General features: G+C 42.0%; 1 protein-coding gene across 3 annotated transcripts in view; it reads right to left on the reverse strand.

Annotated features, from left to right (window-relative positions):
- Positions 1-9,516, reverse strand: part of STK32A (serine/threonine kinase 32A) — a 56,940-nt gene extending 47,424 nt beyond the window's left edge. For all 3 annotated transcript variants that reach the window (XM_013945997.2, XM_013945996.2, XM_067305120.1), the window contains exons 1-3: positions 9,466-9,516; positions 9,210-9,284; positions 5,330-5,506 (exon numbers count right to left, since the gene is read on the reverse strand). In XM_013945997.2, the coding sequence (XP_013801451.1) occupies positions 5,330-5,381 (52 nt within the window). In that variant the 5' untranslated portion in view covers positions 5,382-5,506; positions 9,210-9,284; positions 9,466-9,516. The remainder of the gene's footprint in view (positions 1-5,329; positions 5,507-9,209; positions 9,285-9,465) is intronic.
- Positions 9,517-19,517: the final 10,001 nt, after the last annotated feature.

Here is a 19,517-nt window from a genome sequence, read left to right on the forward strand (position 1 = left end):
GCAGATCTAGGAACAATTGCATTGTATTATCTCTTGCTAACTGATTGGAGAGAGTATGCTGGATAATGTACAGAAAAGGGGGGAAAGTACAGAGCTAGATTCGGATCTCAGTTATATCAGCTGATACAGCACACTCAGCATTTGTGCTTCATTGGTACCCCACTTGATGGATGTGCTGCAAACCCCAGCAGCTTGGGTTGGAATATCTGTTTCTTATTTGCATAAAACAGTCCCCTTGCCATTGCTTTGCCCTTCTTCCACTCCTAAATTCAGTCTCAAACACGCTTTATTCACAGGAACAGCAAACAAGGAACACAAAATACTGTTGAGTAGAACCTACAGGATGACAAAAGTTTCTGTTCATTTTTGGGCCTTGATATGGAGAATATCAGAATATCTTTGTGAATTAGAACTTGAGTACAGTTGTCATTAAGGATTTCTAGCTATTTTTTAGGACCAGAAGAAAACACCTGAAGTCAGCAGATCCCTGAACTCCCTGCAACCACAGGGATATGCACAACAGGTGTTTAGTTCACAAGGGTCCAAAAAGCATCCATGCTACCCACTTTTGACAGGCTGTGTGTCTCAGAGCTCTCTAATTACGTGCCCTTTCTTTATTAGAAGTCACGATCCCCAGTGCCAATAAAGTGACACTTTCAGAGATATGAACACTCTTACCCAGTTAGCATTACATTCACAGTTCTCAGGCTTGGATGAGCTCTCTAAATGACAGAGACAGAATACCTGTGTTTCAGAAGAAAGCAAACTCATGAAGAACTGTCAAAAGCAGCCTTCAAACTCTGCACTACAGATAATCATCCTCTGCTGCTGGTTGATGATTTAGAAAAGGGACAATACAGAAAAAAGGCATTTGATGAAAAATGATTCCACCAACAGATTTATGATCTAAAATCTATGTGCTAAGAATCTCACATAAGCAGTAACACACCAACATGTCCATGCATCCATTTAGTTATATCTATCTGCTTTCACAGTCAGTGGTGCTACAGCAATAGCTAGTCAAACATATTTCGGGGGGCATACATTTTGTAAAAATCTGGCCCCTTCTCTTTTCCCATGATCTGACCACAGCAGATGGAAAGCATGTTTTCCTAGACAAGATAGCCTCTGCTAACTAATTTATAGCTGGGGTTCTTTGGCAATGGGACAGAAACACTGCATAGTGATCTATGAGGACAGGAAGTATCGTGTTCCTTTGTCCGTGGTTGTTACACCACAATCAAACTTTTCTATTAAATGCTTCCCTATTTTCACCTTAACAGTCTGTAAAATTGATTATTATCACAAGGACGGTGAAAGACAAACAAGAACGAACTAGGACATGAGATGAGAAATGGGATGGAAAGTGTCAGCGAGATACTATCTTCATTAACCCATGCTCTGAAAGGGCATGAGCCTTAGCGTTAGGAGGGCCACTTATTTGTAATGGGAGTGGGTGCTGTACACATCACCAAATTCTCTCTCTCTCTCTCATTAAATGACTTTTTACTTCAGGAACAGCCTCAGTGAAATCAAACAAACAACTCACAGAGCGAAGGATGGCAGAATCTAAATAAGCAGATAACAAAATTTATGGGAAAATTACTGGACCTAATTACTTCACAAGGCTAATTTTCCATGCAGTCAACATTCAGGATCTCTTAACTGCTTGTTCTGACTTCCTGTGTAGTGGGTCCTAGCAACATTTACACTTAAGTGTATCTGAGCAGACAACTACTTGAACTGCTGATGCAACTGCAGCCCTTTACAGCCAGAGGTGGAATTCAGGCTGGTAAGAGACAGGTTTCTTCACTTATCATGAGCCTTCCTGGCACCTGAGCACTTTCACAATTCAGGCTATCATTGTTTATATTTACACAGCTCCCAAATCAAGTCTATTTAAGGTACACTAAAAAATGGTAGAATCCACTCTCAAATGACCACAGTTCACCAAAGTTAATATTACACGTCATATGGCAGAAAAGCAATTGTGCTGCTTCCTGTTCTACCCAACATCTCTTAAGTGGAAGAAATTAAGACAAGGACAAGATTATGACAAATTGTGATTGCAAAGGTAATACAGTGTCTGGTCACAAATTTGCCAAGATAGTAGAAAAGCTAATAGGCAATATTCCCATTTCAGCTGCGTTTATCTCCTCCCATTATATTAAAAGATCACTACTCAGAGAAAAAGTGTGCTAACAGTTTGTAGATTTTACAGTCACATCAGGACAGAGCCATGCAAACACAACTGCGCTATTTGGACACCGTGTCTGGGTACAGCAGTGGCCCCTCAGCCTACTGAAGTTTGCCAAACCAACACCTAATCATTCAAGATGATCAGAACTGGGCCTTTTCCTTAACTTGCCAACACTATAAACACACTTCATTTATAAAAAAAGAGCAGAGCATAGGGTAACAGCATTTCACACTTGGAAAGTCTCGTGCCCTTTGTCATGTGACTGATAGGGGCTTCATGTGCTGTTAGCTTTTGTTTGTTAAAACCAATCCCCTTCCAAGCACTGAAGTAGCTTTCATAAGGAAGCACCTGTCTGAAAAGATATACTGCCACAAGGACAGTCACTCTGCACAGGTCACTGCATTGCTTAGGGATGTATTTATTTTTTCAGTCATAGGAGCTGACACTGTACAAGCATGTCAAACCCAGAGAAAGATTCGGGAGGGAAACCAGCCAGCGCAATGAAAATTCAATTTGTTACAGTCAATCTCACAGCCAGGACATATCATCCCAAGGAAGGTGATCAGGAAAGTGAAAAATAGTAGTCATCCTGAGTTAGCACAAGCAGTTATTTATCAAAGATGCCAATATTGAGCATTTTGGATGCCCCAGGAGGAAAATCCCCAGAAAAGTCTTGCAGCACTGATTACTTTTCAGTTACTTTAATGCAAAAGAAAAGAAAAATTCCAAACAATTGTATTAATAATTTGGGAGCAACAGCCTCTTTAGCCAAATAGCCACATACATTCAGCTTTCATTATTGGCCCAGCAATGCAGAGCATACGAATGGAAATGATTCCACATGATCTCATTGTGCTTGGAGGGCAACAGCAATGAATGCAGCCTCTGAGGAAGTGCCATGTGTGAAATCTCCTCTACAGGATGACAAATGGAGGAGCACAGGGAAGGGCAGGAACCACAACAGGGTGATCCGGGACAGCAAGGGGAACATGCTGCCGCACAGAATCACTTTTCCCTTCCAAAAGCAGCCACATGCATCAATAGCTACACACTGAAAACCACACCCCACACTGAATGGTGGGATGGCCACAGCCTTGAGCAGAAGGCTTTGGTATCATGGGCACTTAATGCACTACTCTGAATATAATCACTGCATTTCCAGTGTTGCTCTTCAGAATGAAAGTGAGTTGCTCCTTGAGACCCTTGTCCTTGAGGCACTGAGTGAGAAAGACCAAGTTTTGGCCAATGTCCCCTCCCCCTTCCCCCTTTACATCCACAGTTTTAAAGGCTTTCTCTATTAATGACAGCTTAATGGAGTCTGTGGCAGAAGTCTATCGATGCCATTTCTGTCACTAACGATCAGAACAGAACTTCCCTTCCCCTACCCATAGGATCCCAGAGCTCCTCCATCCTGCCTCCTTCCCAGAGCTTGCATCTCCAACCCGATTGCTTCCAGGTGGCATGCTACATCTCAGGCTGTCTGGCTGTTCTCCCCTACTCACATCACTGCACCAACTTCTCATTGCATCTTTCTGACTTGTTCACTGATGATCAAGTGCCTAGGAGAAGTGAACACACCTTTTTTGTGATAAAATTTCTGTCAGCAGTTCTTCTACTGTTAACTACAAACTAAGTGAAACTGTAACATCAGATTTTTTGAATCGTTCCATGTATGTCTAGAACCACCCATGAAACCACTGCTGCTTGAGAATAACAGTTTATCCAAACCTACATTTCTTAATCATGTTAACAAAGCTACAGTGATGCAGCTTTTTTGCTTACGCAGCCCCTGAAACAAGTGAGAACAGGGGAAAACAGCTACAATTAACTGAGTTACAGAGATGTCAATTGAGCCAGTAGGAAAACCAAAACTAAGTCCTGAGCCTCCTGACTCCCAGCCATCTCCTGTAAGCATTACTCCTTCAGACTGCAGCTGAGCGCAGTGTGCCAGGAAGCCACAGAAAGGTAAGGTGACCTCATAGCGAAAGCGATGAAGATGGGTGAAGGGACTCTGAGGTTACTGTCTTCTATAAATTTCCTGCAGAAGCATGGCAAAGTTGTTGGATATGAAGGTGCTGGAGATTCCTGGCCCTAGTTCCTCTATAAAAGCTGTCAGCAAACTTCAGCGTAAAAGAATCACAATCAGATCTGCCCTAACCACCCCTCCCCTGACATATGTGCAACATTCAGTGTTTTGCTGGACCTCATAAACATCATGTGTTTTCCACGGAGTGCTGAAACAAATTGAGAACTTACCTGGGGAGAATGGGAGTCTCCTAGGATAAACTGAGCATTTCAACAATTCAAAATTGTTTAATATTTGATTAGAGTTATCTTATTGCTGAGCCAGCAGTTTACACGAGTCATCTAGGTTCTCACATACCTCACTATATTTATTTACATATGCATTTTATTAATGTATCCATGTGGAATTCCATATGGCAGTTAGTAAACTGACTCATGCTACAGGAAATATATTTATGAAACAATCTTTTAATGACTATCTCTAATCTTGGCAGCATAGTGATGCTGGCCTCCAAAACTGCTCTCAGCAATATATTCTTCTTTTCCAGGCTACCACACCTGAGTGCTAGTTTCACGGTGACAACTTGTACATCTGCCCAGCTGCGCAGTCACTAAGAACCTCTAACTCTTTTGCTGCTGACTGTTTCTAAGTGGCTCTCCCACCAAGTCCAAATCAGGAATGGGCATATGCATTGCTCAAGCTGTCTTCTCACCACACTTAAAACCAATCCTCCTCGTGCTGTGATCTTTGAAACAAAACCTTGCTGCCTCCCAAACAGCAGCATTTCTTCCCTGCCCTCAAACTATCTGGCAGTGTCCCAGACACTTCTCAAAAACAATTCTCTGCTAGAGAGTTATTCTCTCAGTGCACAACCACAGATGCTGGGAGGCAAAAGGACTACCTGACATTTGACCATAGCTCTGAGGTAGATCCAAAGGCATGGTTCTGCTACAAGGCTTGACATATCTTTGCTTAATCAAGATGTCTGGGCATTTGGAGATCCCAGCATGGGAGCTGACAGTGAACCTCAGGCTTGTGCTGCCCTCAGGATACTGTATTCATGAACTTTGTAATCCCAGAAAACAATTAAAAAAAGCTCTTACCTTCTTCACTTTCATCAAAGGGTGGTGACTTGCTGGAGGTGTTAGCGCCCATGGTGTGTTCTTCCCAAACCAAGCTCTCTCTCACGTCTCTCTTACAGTAATGTTACCATCCTTGAACTCAGCGCATCCAGGCCAGCGCTATCACGTGGCTCGCTCTCAGCAGACCTGTGCAACAGTCTGCGGTTGTGTCCAAGAGAAGACAGGAGGCAAAAATTTATCATCATTAAGGATTCAGAAGCATTTAGCAGACTGTAAACTTCTCACTGGACATTGACTGCTCTAGAGACAAAACTGAGTATCAAAAAAGCATATTATGATCAATTTTACGAGTGAAACCTAGTAACATAGTAATCTTGTAACCTAGACCAGGACTGTTGCCCACTAAGTTAAGTACAAACAGAGTAACAGACCAAATGATAAGAGGATCCGGCTCATGTTTCCTGGATCATCCACTACATGATATTTTGTAGCTTCAGTGATGTTATGATGAATTAAGAGATGATAAAGCATGACTAGTTGTAGCAAGGTCAATATCCAAAATAAAACAACCACAGTGACTTTGACAGATAAAATAAAAAAGGCACTTCTGGCTACTAAGGTCACCCGAAAGTGTAAAAGCTATATAAGAAGAAATTCAAAGTGGCAACCTTTCGATTTAAGCTAGGGTCCCAAGCTGTTACAAAAGTCTTGGGATAAAATCATGTCATTTTTTTTTAATAAAAAGATTTCAAGGAAAATCAAGGTGCTGTTACCATTCAGTTTCTTCAAAAAATTTTTTGGATATGAACAAAAAAAAAAATCTGATTTATGGCTTAATGCTGGTTACAGTGATTGGTTTGTTTCTTACATGGCAGAAGAGCAGGTCTGTCCAGAAGCAGACAGAAAACAGGCTTTAAATTTTCCAATTCTTCCCCAAACATATATATTTACACTGGAGGATATGATTCTGTATAGTGTGGTGATACTCAAGATAGTTTTAAACACTCTTACATAGGTAGAGTGGCAGTTTTATTTTTAAAGTGTTTACATGCAAGGCACTGATATGCACTTATTTTGATACTGACATCCACGTGATATACACAGCATTTATTTCTTGTTGCAAGTATAAAGCACACAAAAGAATAAAAAGAGAGTAACAAGGCAGCAAAATCTACTGGTAGATTTTGTCGAGCCAGGACTGTTTTCCAGGACATTCATGTTTTCACTGAACATTTAAAGGTGCAATTTGGGCTAATTCATTTTTCTTAGATTTGCGCTCTGGAAACACAGCTACTGAATGGCTTTAATTTTTCACTTTAAAGCAACAAAGTCATGTTATTGAAACACATAAAAGAGGGATTATACAAAAAAAGTGTGGGAGAAAAACAATTCTTGAGACAGTCCTGATGTCCTCACTGCCTGGTCACGCCAGTGGGACTGCCGCATGAGTATGGACTGCCAATTCAATCTTAATGATTAACTATATACACAGACTTTGTAACTGTTTTCATCCATCCAGAGTTGAAGGAGCTCAACCTAAAGCAGAAAAAGTAAAAGAGGGTAAAGGATGGGGACAAGGAAAGAGAAGCAGGGGTCATGAAGTCAACAGATTTAGAGGTCAGAGGGTATAAAGAGCTTAGAGTGGAATTAGAAATGCAGGAGGAGCTCAAGTGAGACACTGACATATGTGTTTTCGGGGGGGGGGAGGGGAGTTTGGTCCCTTCCCTCCTCCCCAGGCAGGGACCCTTGGAAAAAAGCACACAGAGTAGTGAGATCAGATACGCACCCTGGAGAGGTGAGCCAAAAGCCTTCTAAGAATCAGCATGGAAGGTGAAGCACAGCAGAGAGCAGGACAGGGAAAGGGGGGGAGGTTGGGACTGGGGTTCTTCCAAGATTTGCTCTTCATTTGTCTGAATGGATTTTGCTTTTCAGCTGCCAGAATATGGATTTTTGAAACAGGAAAGATCATCTGCTCCCTAAGACACCAGAAATAGCCTCTACCTCTTGACTGGAGTTTTGTCTCCTACCTGTGAATCTGCTCTCTCACATGGCCTTTTAGGGATTGCTGACAGCTGCAGATAGACCTGACCTCCTCTGCTGAGGCTCAGCCAGGTCCTGCCTGCTTGCCAGATGAGCAAGATAACAGATGCAGCTGCCAGCCACTTCTCACTCTTCCATTCTCTCTCCTGCTCCCCTGCCCCCTTCCTTGCACCATCACACTCAGCTGCTTCTCTCCAGCTAACTTTAATTTCACCTCTATCACTTAGCCAAGCACTCAACTCTAACCTCATGCTCTTGGTCAGGAGATTTCCTCTACGCAGGTCCCAAAGTTTGTCTGAAGTTAAAAAGCTACCCCTATATCTAGGTGTCTTCCTGAACTGGGCTATGGTAAAATTCATCCCCAATATTACAATCCTAGGAATCAAACTGCAGATCAAACTGCGGCAGCTGCACAAAGCATCGTAGTGGCTGAATCTGCAATAGTATCTATCCTCTCCAAGTCAACTGGAGTTGAGAAGTCTCCAGCACTACCAAAAGGTACCCGAACAAATCAGAGATACACAAGGTACTTTCTCTCCAAAGCCTTTTACAAACAAACTAAACTGCAACCCACCCAGACTGCTGCCGTGGTCCAGTCACTTAGAACTCACTATCCCCAGCAAAGAGCAGGGAAGGGTGCATTTTTCAAAAGGCCAAAAATCCCCAGTGCAAACTATTAAAAAAGCTAAAAATCACAAGTTCTCATCTTGGAGGAGTTCTCATCTCGGAGGACTAAAACAAGCTCAAACAATAAAACAAAGAAAGCAGAAAACTGTTGGGGGCCTCTGAATGGAACAGATTGGGCCATCAGTCTGAAACAAAAATACACAAGCACCTCTTTTCAAGCCCCAAAACTTACTCTTCAATGTAATACACCTTTGGAGGTAATAGCCATAAATCAAGTGCCCATACTGATGCTTCTACACCATAGTGAACTTATGGTAGCAGCCAAGAAGGTCAGCTGTTTAGTGAAACTTTCTTGTATAGGAGTCAATAGCTTCTTAATTTGTTTTTGAAAATACATTGATACATAAAAGCTATGAGAAAAGAGTGAAGGTTTTCCTTGCAGCGAAGCTAATTTCAGAGACAGTCTGGGTAATATTTATTAAGATTAATAGCTTTATAAGATGCACCCAGGGGACAGTAATGATAAACATTCTGCTGTTTCATACTGAGAATTTACAAAACGATTAAAATCATTACTTTCACTAGGGCTAAAACTACTCATGTTTCTGTATTAACCTTATGTTCAGACCACTCATTGTTCCATGAACAGAGTGGCAGAAGCCCCAGTGACCAGTGGTCCCCAGGTCTCATCAGTCAATCTTACTGCCACAACATAAATTTTACAGGCATGAGATACAGCTGTTTGGATACGCCCATGCACCCACTTCTGGAGCTGGTGCAGTGCATCCTGCAATTTCCAGGCATATTTTATCCTCAATAGCTAAACAAAAAAACAAAGTAAAGCAGAGGACATACAACCACTTGTGTGTCATCTCTAGGGATTTACACTCACACTGCAAACAGGACACACGCTCCAATGGGGAACAGAGCTTAGTGTGATTAACACAAACAGTAAGAACAGCTAATCAAGTCAGAGGAGAGCCACTAACTCAGATGGATTCTGAAATGATTTCTCTTATCACCTCTTTATAGCCTGAGCACTGTTTGGGGGGAAGGGGTACTACCGCTGTTCTGCTGAACAACTGAAACTCACCAGGAACACAACAATATGAGACTATATTATTACTTTTGTCCCAACACTTCTGCCTCAGAGAAACCAAAGATTATTCTGAGCCCTTCTGTAACTACAATAAAGTTTAGAAAGGAACAGAGAACAGGCATTACTCTGTGTCACCTTTGTTTCTGATCCTGTTGGAGCTGTTCCTCTGGCAGCGTGGTCATGTAACTTCCCAGCTTGAAAATGTTTACCCTATTGCAGAAAGTGACTAAGTTATTGTCTGCAAAAAAACAGTATTCCAAGCTGTAGTCAGGTGCAAGTAAGCTACCCCACCCAAACCAAAGAGGAAAATCATGCTGGAAGCAGATCAATACAGGGATGATGCAGTTCCCGATCAGGAATCTTAGAGAGTCAAACAAAAGAAACCACCTACCTTATCAGAAGGGGAAGGAAGCAGCAAATGAGACTGAAATAGTAGTAGACAGAAACAACCTGAAGCTGCAGCTGAGAGGAAATAAGATGAAATATCAGTTGTGGCAGCAAGCTGCTATGCAGTTTAGATAAATGTGTGCAAGTGCGGGGTCCTGCTCTGTGGCAAGGGGACTGGGATCCAAGCCTCTATTGCAGGGAAATCTCCCTTTGCAGATTGCAGGAGGAGCTTGCAGCAGTCACAAGAGGTGAAGTACACAGGAAAGCAGGGGAGAAACATGCAAATATACTGCCACACACATATACACACAGGGGAAGATGTAAGGGGGGACTGAATAAATAATGCTGTTAGATAAAGGGAAAAAAACAGCTCTCGGATGTGGCAAAGCCCTGCAACTGTAATTAATGCTGATCAAATTGGCAACGATTCTTCAACTGCAGAAGCATCAAAGGTACATTGTGTCTTTTAACCACTTTACAGATCAGCACTTTTTAGCTACTATTTACAAGACATTTCCTGTGACCAGGGAGAAGGACCACCTTTTCTGATCATCCCACCATAACAGAAAATGTTCTGCTGTTTTGAGATGCTTTTATGAAATGTTTCTTTTGTTGCTGGTTAGTCTGGTTTTTATTTGCTTGTTTTTAACTCATGTGATGCCATAGATTTTTATTGCTATTAGTAAGGGTCAGGATCTGTAACTGTCTCCCATCTACCCAGATGTACTATATATCAAAGCAAGGAATTACCCTCAGTCTTTCCCTCCTCTGAAAGGGTCATCATTACAAGGTGCTGAGAACTCTGGCTCCAGACCAGCACAGCTCTTAATTCTCTATTCAACCTTAAAGACTGGGCTAATCGCCCTGACTTCAATAGGATAACTCACATCTTCAAGTTAAGCAAGATCTCCATCGGAGCACAGCCAAAGTCGCTCCACTCTTTATAGGGCTGAATCCTAGTGAGCATGCGTCTCCTCTGTCCAGATGGACACATTCCTGTTTGAAAGGCTCCTATAAAAAAAACAGATATGAAGTTTCTCATTTTGTTGTCCATGTTCTTCCTTGCAGAAGGAAACACTGTCTTCTCTCATTCATGGATGTTGGGACTGAGCTTAAACTCTACGGCTCCTGTCCTTCCTCCAGGACAGCTAGAACTCGGAGCAATTTATCCAAGTTTACCCCGATTCATTTATTACTTGGAGAAGAATAAATGAGCTAAAATGCAGTTCACCCCCCTAGAACTATCTGTGAAATTTGGTCAAATTCACCAACTCAAGTTTACTGAAAAATAAACATGAGGGCTGCAGGAGGACAGAGAGGCTAGATACACTGTAAAGGTAAAGCAGAGGACACTCATCTTTACTACACAGTCTAGAGGTAAGAATATTTACCATGGCCCTGGAGACAATTCAGTTCTCTCTGTCAGAAGGACTTGAACACCCTGTCCTTGGGAGACTACCTGACCACTCTTATAAACAGGATGAGGATTTTGCAAGCAGTTATTCCAGCTGAGTAAAATAATTCAGTGACTGGAACAGAGAGAGAGCAAAATAAAACTGTCTCTGGTGGGTTAGGATAACAGGTTCTTGCCTTAGGGAATGTTTAATTATTTATCTACAGCTTTAACAACAGGAGAGACTTGAGATTCCCTTCCCTGCCCAAGGCTCAGGGTCAGTGACCTACAACATGGACACCGAAGCCAGTAAACAAGCAGGGTTCAATGGCAGGAGGCAGAGCTAGTAACTGCCAGTCACAGGACCAGGAGAAGCAGCTCCGAGCTCCAAAGAGCTCTGAACTGGTAAATTATGAACTCAGATCTTGCAGGATGGCACAGTACCACCAGGCGGCTGATCAGGAGGAACCTGCCTCGTCAGACACAGCGCCTCCCAGATCCTGATGAGTTCCTATCAGCCTAATTGATTCTGAATTTGCTAAAGTGTAATGCAAACTGACACATCAAAGGCTGTCAAATCCTGCCATACAGCATCAGCATAGGAAGGAGAGCTCTTAGCAGCATGTCCAGATTCCCTCAAGCAGAGGAAAAAATGTGGAGTGAGTCTCCTGCATCTTTGGCAAGCGCCATAGCCATTCGCCTATCAAAGGAGAGGAAAGTCTGCTCCCCTATGGCAGCTTTCAAGTTTACTTGTTCATTTCAGTTGTTTTTCCTATTGCTGTTCAGATATAGTGTTTCTTGCTGAAGAGTTTTTTCTGCAAATGCAAATAGTATACTTCTTATTCCAAGCAGAAACAAAACAAAACCAGGAGCTCCCCAGCGCTCTCATGCAGTTAGCTTGGATCTGGGAGTTCACAGAGGACAAGCAATGCTGTTCTTACAGGCACAGCTCCAGCTCCAGTAGTAAGAATAAAAACTGATTACACCATTTTGAGGCTAACACTGATTTAAAAAAACAAACAGATATTATCTTTCAGAAGATCCATTTGAGGTCCTTTGCACACTTAAAGCAGCTGTTCCTGAACAGTGTAAAATTGCTGCACATTAAGGATGCTTTCTATTTCATCTTTTATATTAATGACTTAAAGGTAAAAATTTTCAAATTTTATTAAGTCATTAGAATCTTTTTTTTTTTTAATCCTTAAGATTTTATGTTCAACAAAAGCTAGGATCCAGAAAAAAAAAACCAAAAAACCCCACAAACCACAGAATAGTGAGTGGAGTTAGAAGTAAAAATGTTACAAAAATATTAATTCAGAGTTGTTTTCTGTACAGAGGTCATCCAGAGTGTTTCAATATCTATGTACATTGACAGTAATAAAATATTAAAGCAGAGTTCCAGAGCAGGCCAAAACCCCAGCAAATGAAACACCAGAAAGGCAGCTCTCCTGAAACAACTGCTGGAGAACAGACAACCTCGGCCCCCAGCCTATTCCAGGAGTGGCTCACGTTCCAGCCTAGCTTTGGCTATCCAGTCACCACTTGGAAGTGGATTATACACTACTCAGCTTAGTACCTATTCAAAGCTGAAGTGGGATTAATTTTCCAAGGTGAACAAAGAGCCTAAGTGTCTAAATCCCCTTCACTGGGGCTTTGCTTAACCTATAATAAAAAATGAGAGCATACTTTCTCAAAAATATTTCACTAAAAATTACCCCTGTTTTCATAAGAAAAAAATGGAACTTTCCTACTTGGTCAACCCAAAAATGAGGCATGTGCCAAGTAGGGATTTTTTTCAGTGAGAATAGAAAAAAGGACTTTCTGCTCCAAAAGCAGACACTCATTAACTGAACTAATCCACTTGCCTGGGTAACAGGCTACCAAACTACTGCACAGAATAGGGGCATTGTACGTAGATAGGCTAGGGAATGAACTGCAGTTCTCTTTTCCATTATCCATAGTCATCCTTGCATTCTTCCTTTATTTCTCCTGACGCCCATTTGTCCAGCTTTACTATTTAGGCAACACGCTGGAAACAGGCTTGCTCCTATGCATGCAGCATATGGCATTGAGACCTGAATCTAGGAAACTACCTATCTGAAAGGAAAACAAAGCTACTGTCTAGCCTATGTGTACTTACAAGCTGAATGTCTGAAATACAATTAAAAGCTGACATCAGAATCACTTGCATGGATTTTCCTCAGGGTTCTTACACTGAATTCCAGCAACAAAGCAAATGGTAGACCCCAAAGGACTAAGACTGAAAGGAGATCAGAGTTCAAAATTACAGAAGCAATAGAGATCCTGCCCTTCCTCAGAATCCTACTGTGCAAGGACATCTCTGGGCAAGAGATGAAGATCTATTCCTGGTCTCACTCAGAGTTGGGAAGCAGAAGCAAAACTTCCAGACGCAGGGGTCTTCAGTGCAGAGAGCACACAGCTGTGGGGCATGCCTACACTGAAACAGGCCAAGCAGAAACGTAAGGAAGAGATGGGGGGCTAAGCAGGGTACTGTCTGTCATGCAGAAATTAGAACAGACACTTCTAGCTTCTCACTTATTTTCACTGTACGGTAAGACACAAGCGATAACACTGCTGCCTTATGGGAGATCTCTGGTGCCTTCTAATGGAGAAGAGACAGCAAATACACAGAAAATCAACTCCAGAAATCTCTTCAAGAGGAGCTCTCACCCTTATTTTTGGAGAATTATTTACCCGTTTTGTTTCATGCAGATTCTTTTCCTTCACTAGAGGGTACAGGCAGTAAAGCAGCTATAAACAGTAATATCAGAAAGGGTTAGGGAATAAAAAACAAAAGCTTCATTGTAATAGTTCATTACAGATCCCAAGATGTTTATGCAAGAACAGCAAAGCTGATCTCTGTATTCTGATGGAGCCCAGCAATAAATCAAATGCCCTCTGCAATTTCACTGGCATACTGAAATCCTTCACCCCCATCCCAGCCTGTGTGCACACAACAAACCTCATAGGCTCTACAAAGGTCAGAGAGATCAAGGCCCCTTATTGCTGCCATGGAATTTTAAAAATGTTTTATTCTCTCTTACTCCTTCATGATTTTAACAATTCAACCACACATTTTTCATTTCATGTACCAAAGTCTCTCTCTCTCTCTTTTTTTTTTTTTTTAAGCAACAGCTTATTAAAATAGAGTTTAGCCTTATTTATAGTATGTACTTCCTGGAAATCTAGGTCCTGAAAGGAGTGAATCTATGTTCAGCAGTCATATCTCAGCAGTAACCCTCTGATGATCTTTAACTTTCTCATATGTCTTCTGTATGTCAGATTTTAATACCCACTGCTGGCAAACTGCAATTCTTCTAATGGTTAAAGTGGGCAGGCCCAGTTTCACAGGAGCGCTCAAACTTCTACTGAATTGGAAGCATTTTGGATGCTTTGCAATTCTAAAGGGTAGCCACTTGTTCAAAGGCACAGATATGGATATATACATCCAGTCGAACTTAAAACTGGTGTTTTGATTTTTTCAATCTGCTTCATTTAGTTTCCCCTGTGCTTTCAGCTCACCACAGATGACTCCTGAAGCTGCCCATATTCAGTCCTAGAGGAGTGAGGTTTCCATTCAGAGACAGCAATTCTGCAATTAGCCACAAAGGGTCACTCTTGACTTACGTTAGTCTCTCCAGGGCTAACCCCGCACAGCCTAACAAGCAATGACACGGCATCTTGGTTCAGATATGTGCACCCAGAGTCATCACTTGAGAGGTGAATTCTGCACGTGGGGGGTCATGACTGACTAGTCGATAGTTCCCACTTCTGAAACACCTAGAAAAGGCAGCTTCTGGAGCCCGTTTCCTTTGCTATTCCACAGAGCCATGTGGAGGAGCTACCTGCCCAGGCTTCTCTTCCAGCAGCACTGTTTCACAAGCAGGTAGTCAGGTTTTTCTGAACAGGCCAATCTGTTCCTGGTGTCAGTTGACTTGTCTAACCCAAATGAAATCGAGGACTCATTTATTCCAGCTAAGGATAAAACTACTGTCTGTTAATAAACAAACTGCAAACCCTACACTGAAAAACAAAAAAAACCATAACCGCGGAACTATATTATTCCTCTGAAGGGCCCTTAAGAGTCATGAGAGATGACATTTGCTAAAAAAATTCTGAGAGGGGACTCCTTCTCTAAGGACAACAGTTTCAAGTGTGACAGTGCACAAAAGCATTGTTGTCTTCAGTAGATTATGTGAAACACTGCCAATATGATACACTGGCTTGAATAAAAGGCAGGGATGGGTAAGTTAAACAACGAAAAGGGTTTAGTTTTTTTTTTAAGTTTATATTTGACAGATACAATTAGTACCTTTATCCTCAAGAACCAACAGCTTCAACTCCTGGGAGGTGTAAGGTCCAAACTCCTCCCACAGCCAACAGGACTGGGGGCTGGGTATTTCCCGCATATTCTGGGGCTGAGCTTTAAACAAAAAAGAAGAAAGTGCTAAACAGTTTGGGTGGTGGGAGAGTTAATGTAGAAGAAATTTTGCTGCTGCCATCAGTGAGTCCAGAATGTCAGCTGCATCTCCTGGAACTTCTTGTCTCACTAGCCCTGGGTCAGGAATCTCTCTTCCAACCTCTATGGATATACATGAACTGTGTTGCAAAGTGCTCATTTACCTTATTACGTGCCAGAGAAATCCAGAGTCCATGGAGGAAGGGGACTTCCACACTGCTGGTTGTTACTGCCTGAAGTGGAAACTAATTAGCTTCCTTTCAGAATTTACACAGCTCAATCACAGCTCTGTTAAACCTGGTGCAAATGTCTCTTTCATGCCTCCAAAGAGATAATGAAGAAAAAAAAAAGAGAGAGAGAGAGAGAGAGAGAGACAGAGACACTTAAGCATTCCCACTGACCTGAAAGGAACAATACCTCAGAACTGAACCAACTCCTGCTGATTGCAGCACAGAGCTGGGGCTACTAGTTAGACAGTATTCTGCATACTTTAATTTTCAGACAACTGATCCCCTTAAGATAAAACTGCACTTTCAAAGCGAAGATTCAGCAGCAGGATCTTCCCAGAACAGCGTGGGGCCAATACACATGCTGGTCAGCTGTTCTGATTGTCTTCACAAAAGAAAACAATCTGTTCATGTTAATTTTTTTGCCTAATCACCTTGCATTACAACTTGAGCTTTTTCCTTCCGTTTTTTATCCGCTGTTCAGCTTCCTCAGTTCATACAAAGGCAACATACTTATTCTCCAGAAATTCTAGCAGGAAAGGCTGCTCACCAGCTTTTTGGAACTGTATTACGAAGCAGCAGTGACATGTTTCCCTTACCACCTTCTGTCCATGTCAGTTCTTAATGCACTATACACAACAGGGTTCTTCAAAAATGCTGTCAGAATTACACTGAGGGACCACATGGCATTTCTTCAGTGCCCCAGAGACTGAAGAACCACTAAGATCTATTTGGGCTTTTCAGTTATGCAACACTTGCGAAAGGGAAACACTGATGCCCACTAACTTATTTTATGCTGCACATCTTTATATTAGAGCTCAGATGAGTAAAATATCAAATAGCTATTATATACCAGAACAAAGCATACCTCTGGGAAAACTCCTTAAGCAAGCACAAGGCTTTATCCTCAGTGATGCCCTGCATCCTGTATCATGTTTCTATAATAATGGTCCAGGTAAACTGAACTTGTTTTTTGACAGGCATCAAATTGTATCAAACTGTTTTGCTTTGGATGGCTTCAGTCATTCTTCACTTTCTTGGGGTAGGACTGATTCTTTTCCACTGTGCATGATGCTTAAAGCATTCTGAGACTGAAATGTGTTAAACTGATAGCAGAATTTGGTGGACAAACACCAGGCTCTGTCCCTGGGCTGAAGTGCTTAATGATGCAGTTCTGAAAGTCAAACTGTTATTAAGAAAGGGCACCAGTAGGCTTAAACTAATCTCCTTCAGCATAAATACAGCTTTAGCTTTTGGCATCACATTAACAAATACAGTTAGAGTCCATTAACAATACCTTTAAAAACCTCAAACATCTGCTAAATCATCATCAGAGCACAGCCATGATTTCCTGTTTCAGTTTATTAAACTGCCTTGAAAAACAAACACAAAAAACACTGGTTAACACTTTTGAGCAAAAGACAGACTACTTAAGGGAAGACTTTTGACTATATGTGTTTTGGGTTATCCCTTTCACTGCTGCCAACAGACAAACAAGAGAGATGTTCTTTCCGGCAGATTGAATTTCTTGAAACTGCAGGAGCTCCTGAAACTGCAAGAGCTCACAGAAAGATTAGGAATGTTAATAACATGAGTTGAGAGACAACAGAATTCAACTCAAACTTTTCTGCATCTGACAGGATATTTTAAAGATCAATTCGTGTTTCCTCTGCTTCAATTCTACTTCTTGAAGCCACATTATCTAAAGTGAACATATTCTTCATTGCCTAATTAAAGTGTCTGCAGCTCTGGGACTTTGAGAACCTTCTCCTTGAAGAAGGTTGAGCCCTGAGTCTGTGATTCACTCTCTTGCCCTTTCACATCATCCTTTTCTAATGGCGCTGCTCTTCTCAAATGGAAAGTTCTCTGTGCAACAAGCATGCTCACAAGTGAACTGAGGAGAGAACTGATGCCACCACTAACATCCACCATTTACACATGGTATCCTCTGCTTCAGGAACTGAGAAAACAGGGAGAAGAGAAAGGCAGATACCACATCTAGGACACATCTCAGACAAATTCTGCACCTGTGTGGGGTCCAACTGGCTTTAACAATGTCATTGAAGATTTAATATGAACACACCTCCTCAGTCAATCAAAAGCCTTCAGTAAAGCTGGTGTGTAATTGGCACAGCTGAGAATTAACAGCACAAGCTCCTGTGCTTGAGGGAAAGAGGGAAGAAAGGGGGCACCTCTCAGGAGCTGTAGAAGTTTGAATAGCAAAAAACAGCTTATCACATCCTTTTCACACACTGTGAATAAAACCTGAGCCTTCCCTGTGCCTCAGGGATTCTTCTCTGCTGTCTGGCTTTTATTGATAGTCCACAGTTTATGTTGTGGCAGCAATCTAGGCTGAGTTACTAGAAGTCAATGGATCTCTCTTTACCACTCTCTGCTCCAGACGGCTGCGCTACAAACTCTCTGGAGGCATATGATGCTGCTGGGAGAGAGCAATGAATGTCAAAGAGAAGACTGAAGCAGCTGGGTGTCACAGCTTCACCTCGGTGGTTCAGTGGTTTGCATTACACCATGGAACCGTGAATACTGCTTCACAGTAGGAGCATCCAGGGCAGATCTGTTATGCAAGTTTAACAGGCAAGTAACTGGGATAGTGGGGCAACAGGCGACAGGGATCTTTGTTGGGCTGTTGTAGTAAGAAGCATCTGCGGCCAGTGTCATATGCTACTGGCAATGGTGCTTTTAAATAGGACCAGTCAAAAGAAAAGCTAAGTAAATCAGGAATGTCAGTTAATGAATGACACTTGCTGTTAGGCTAGCGAACCTGCCCTTGAGGTACATGGCTTGCATCAATGACACAAGCACTGCATATTTCAGGGCCCTTGAAGAGGCTGCCACACAATCAACAGCAGCACAGCCCAGGAATGTAGTGACAATGTGACACATTGATTTAGGGTTGCAGCATGTTACAGAATGTCAGTAACACCCTGGACCTCAAAATTCTCGTTTAGGAAGGCACATGAGTGTTTGTAACAGCTCATCTGGGCTAGATCTTCAATAGCCTCACTTCAATGAGGGAACTTGTGAGATGACTGCAGTTATTTCCTCCATGCATTTCCCATTTTGGGGCAGAATATAACCAAGAAAACTCCTCCCTCTACAAGAAAAACTGTCACCTTTAGGTAAAAGAGTAGAAGACAGAAATGGTAACTGGTTGCATCATGCATGACCTGAGTGTTTGACTGGAGTTTATAGCTCAGCTTGCTCATCCAGATCTTTTAGAGATGATGTTGGTGATCCATTTCTGCAAAGAGTTATCAGTAGGAGCACAGCTTGGTATTATTTCACCAGAATGTGAAAGAATACAAGGTCTGATCATCAGCAACAGAATGATTCCCTTAAATTAACAGAACTATTGTGCTATGAAGCAAGATCTGAATACTTCCAGGATTTTGCCTCAGACTTCTAAAAACACGTAGTGGACAGTATTTCCCAAATTCATCACAGTCAGTGTTTTGACCAGTTTTGCTAAGCACAAAATTAGAAAGAGGTCTATAACTTCCCTTATCAGCTACCTGTGGTGAAGAAAATATCATCCGCAGGGCATGAAATATTAGGGGACTAGGCAGACCCTAATAAGGCTTCACAGAAAACACACTGCTCCAAGATGGTCTTTTACTGCAGAGTGCTTCACTAGTGGAAACTGGAAAGGAAAAATGCCCAGTAACTGGAATTCCAAAATTTCTTCGGCTCATATAGATTCTCTACCTAACCCTGTCTACTGCCTTAACTGGACTGGCAGCAGTTAGGTAGGACACTGAAACTAAACCCTAATAAAAGGCAGGGCTATTGGCTCAGGTGACTCTAATCTATCTGTTCTGTTTTCAAAATGAAGCTAATACCTCAGCTTGAGGCTACGCTGAGCTCTGCTGATGTGTCAGCTCAGAGTTCCTAGGAATTAGAGATGAATATACCAACGCTAGTGAGGTGCTCAGACT

Source organism: Apteryx mantelli, chromosome 14 (assembly GCF_036417845.1).
Source record: "Apteryx mantelli isolate bAptMan1 chromosome 14, bAptMan1.hap1, whole genome shotgun sequence".
Taxonomy (NCBI): domain Eukaryota; kingdom Metazoa; phylum Chordata; class Aves; order Apterygiformes; family Apterygidae; genus Apteryx; species Apteryx mantelli.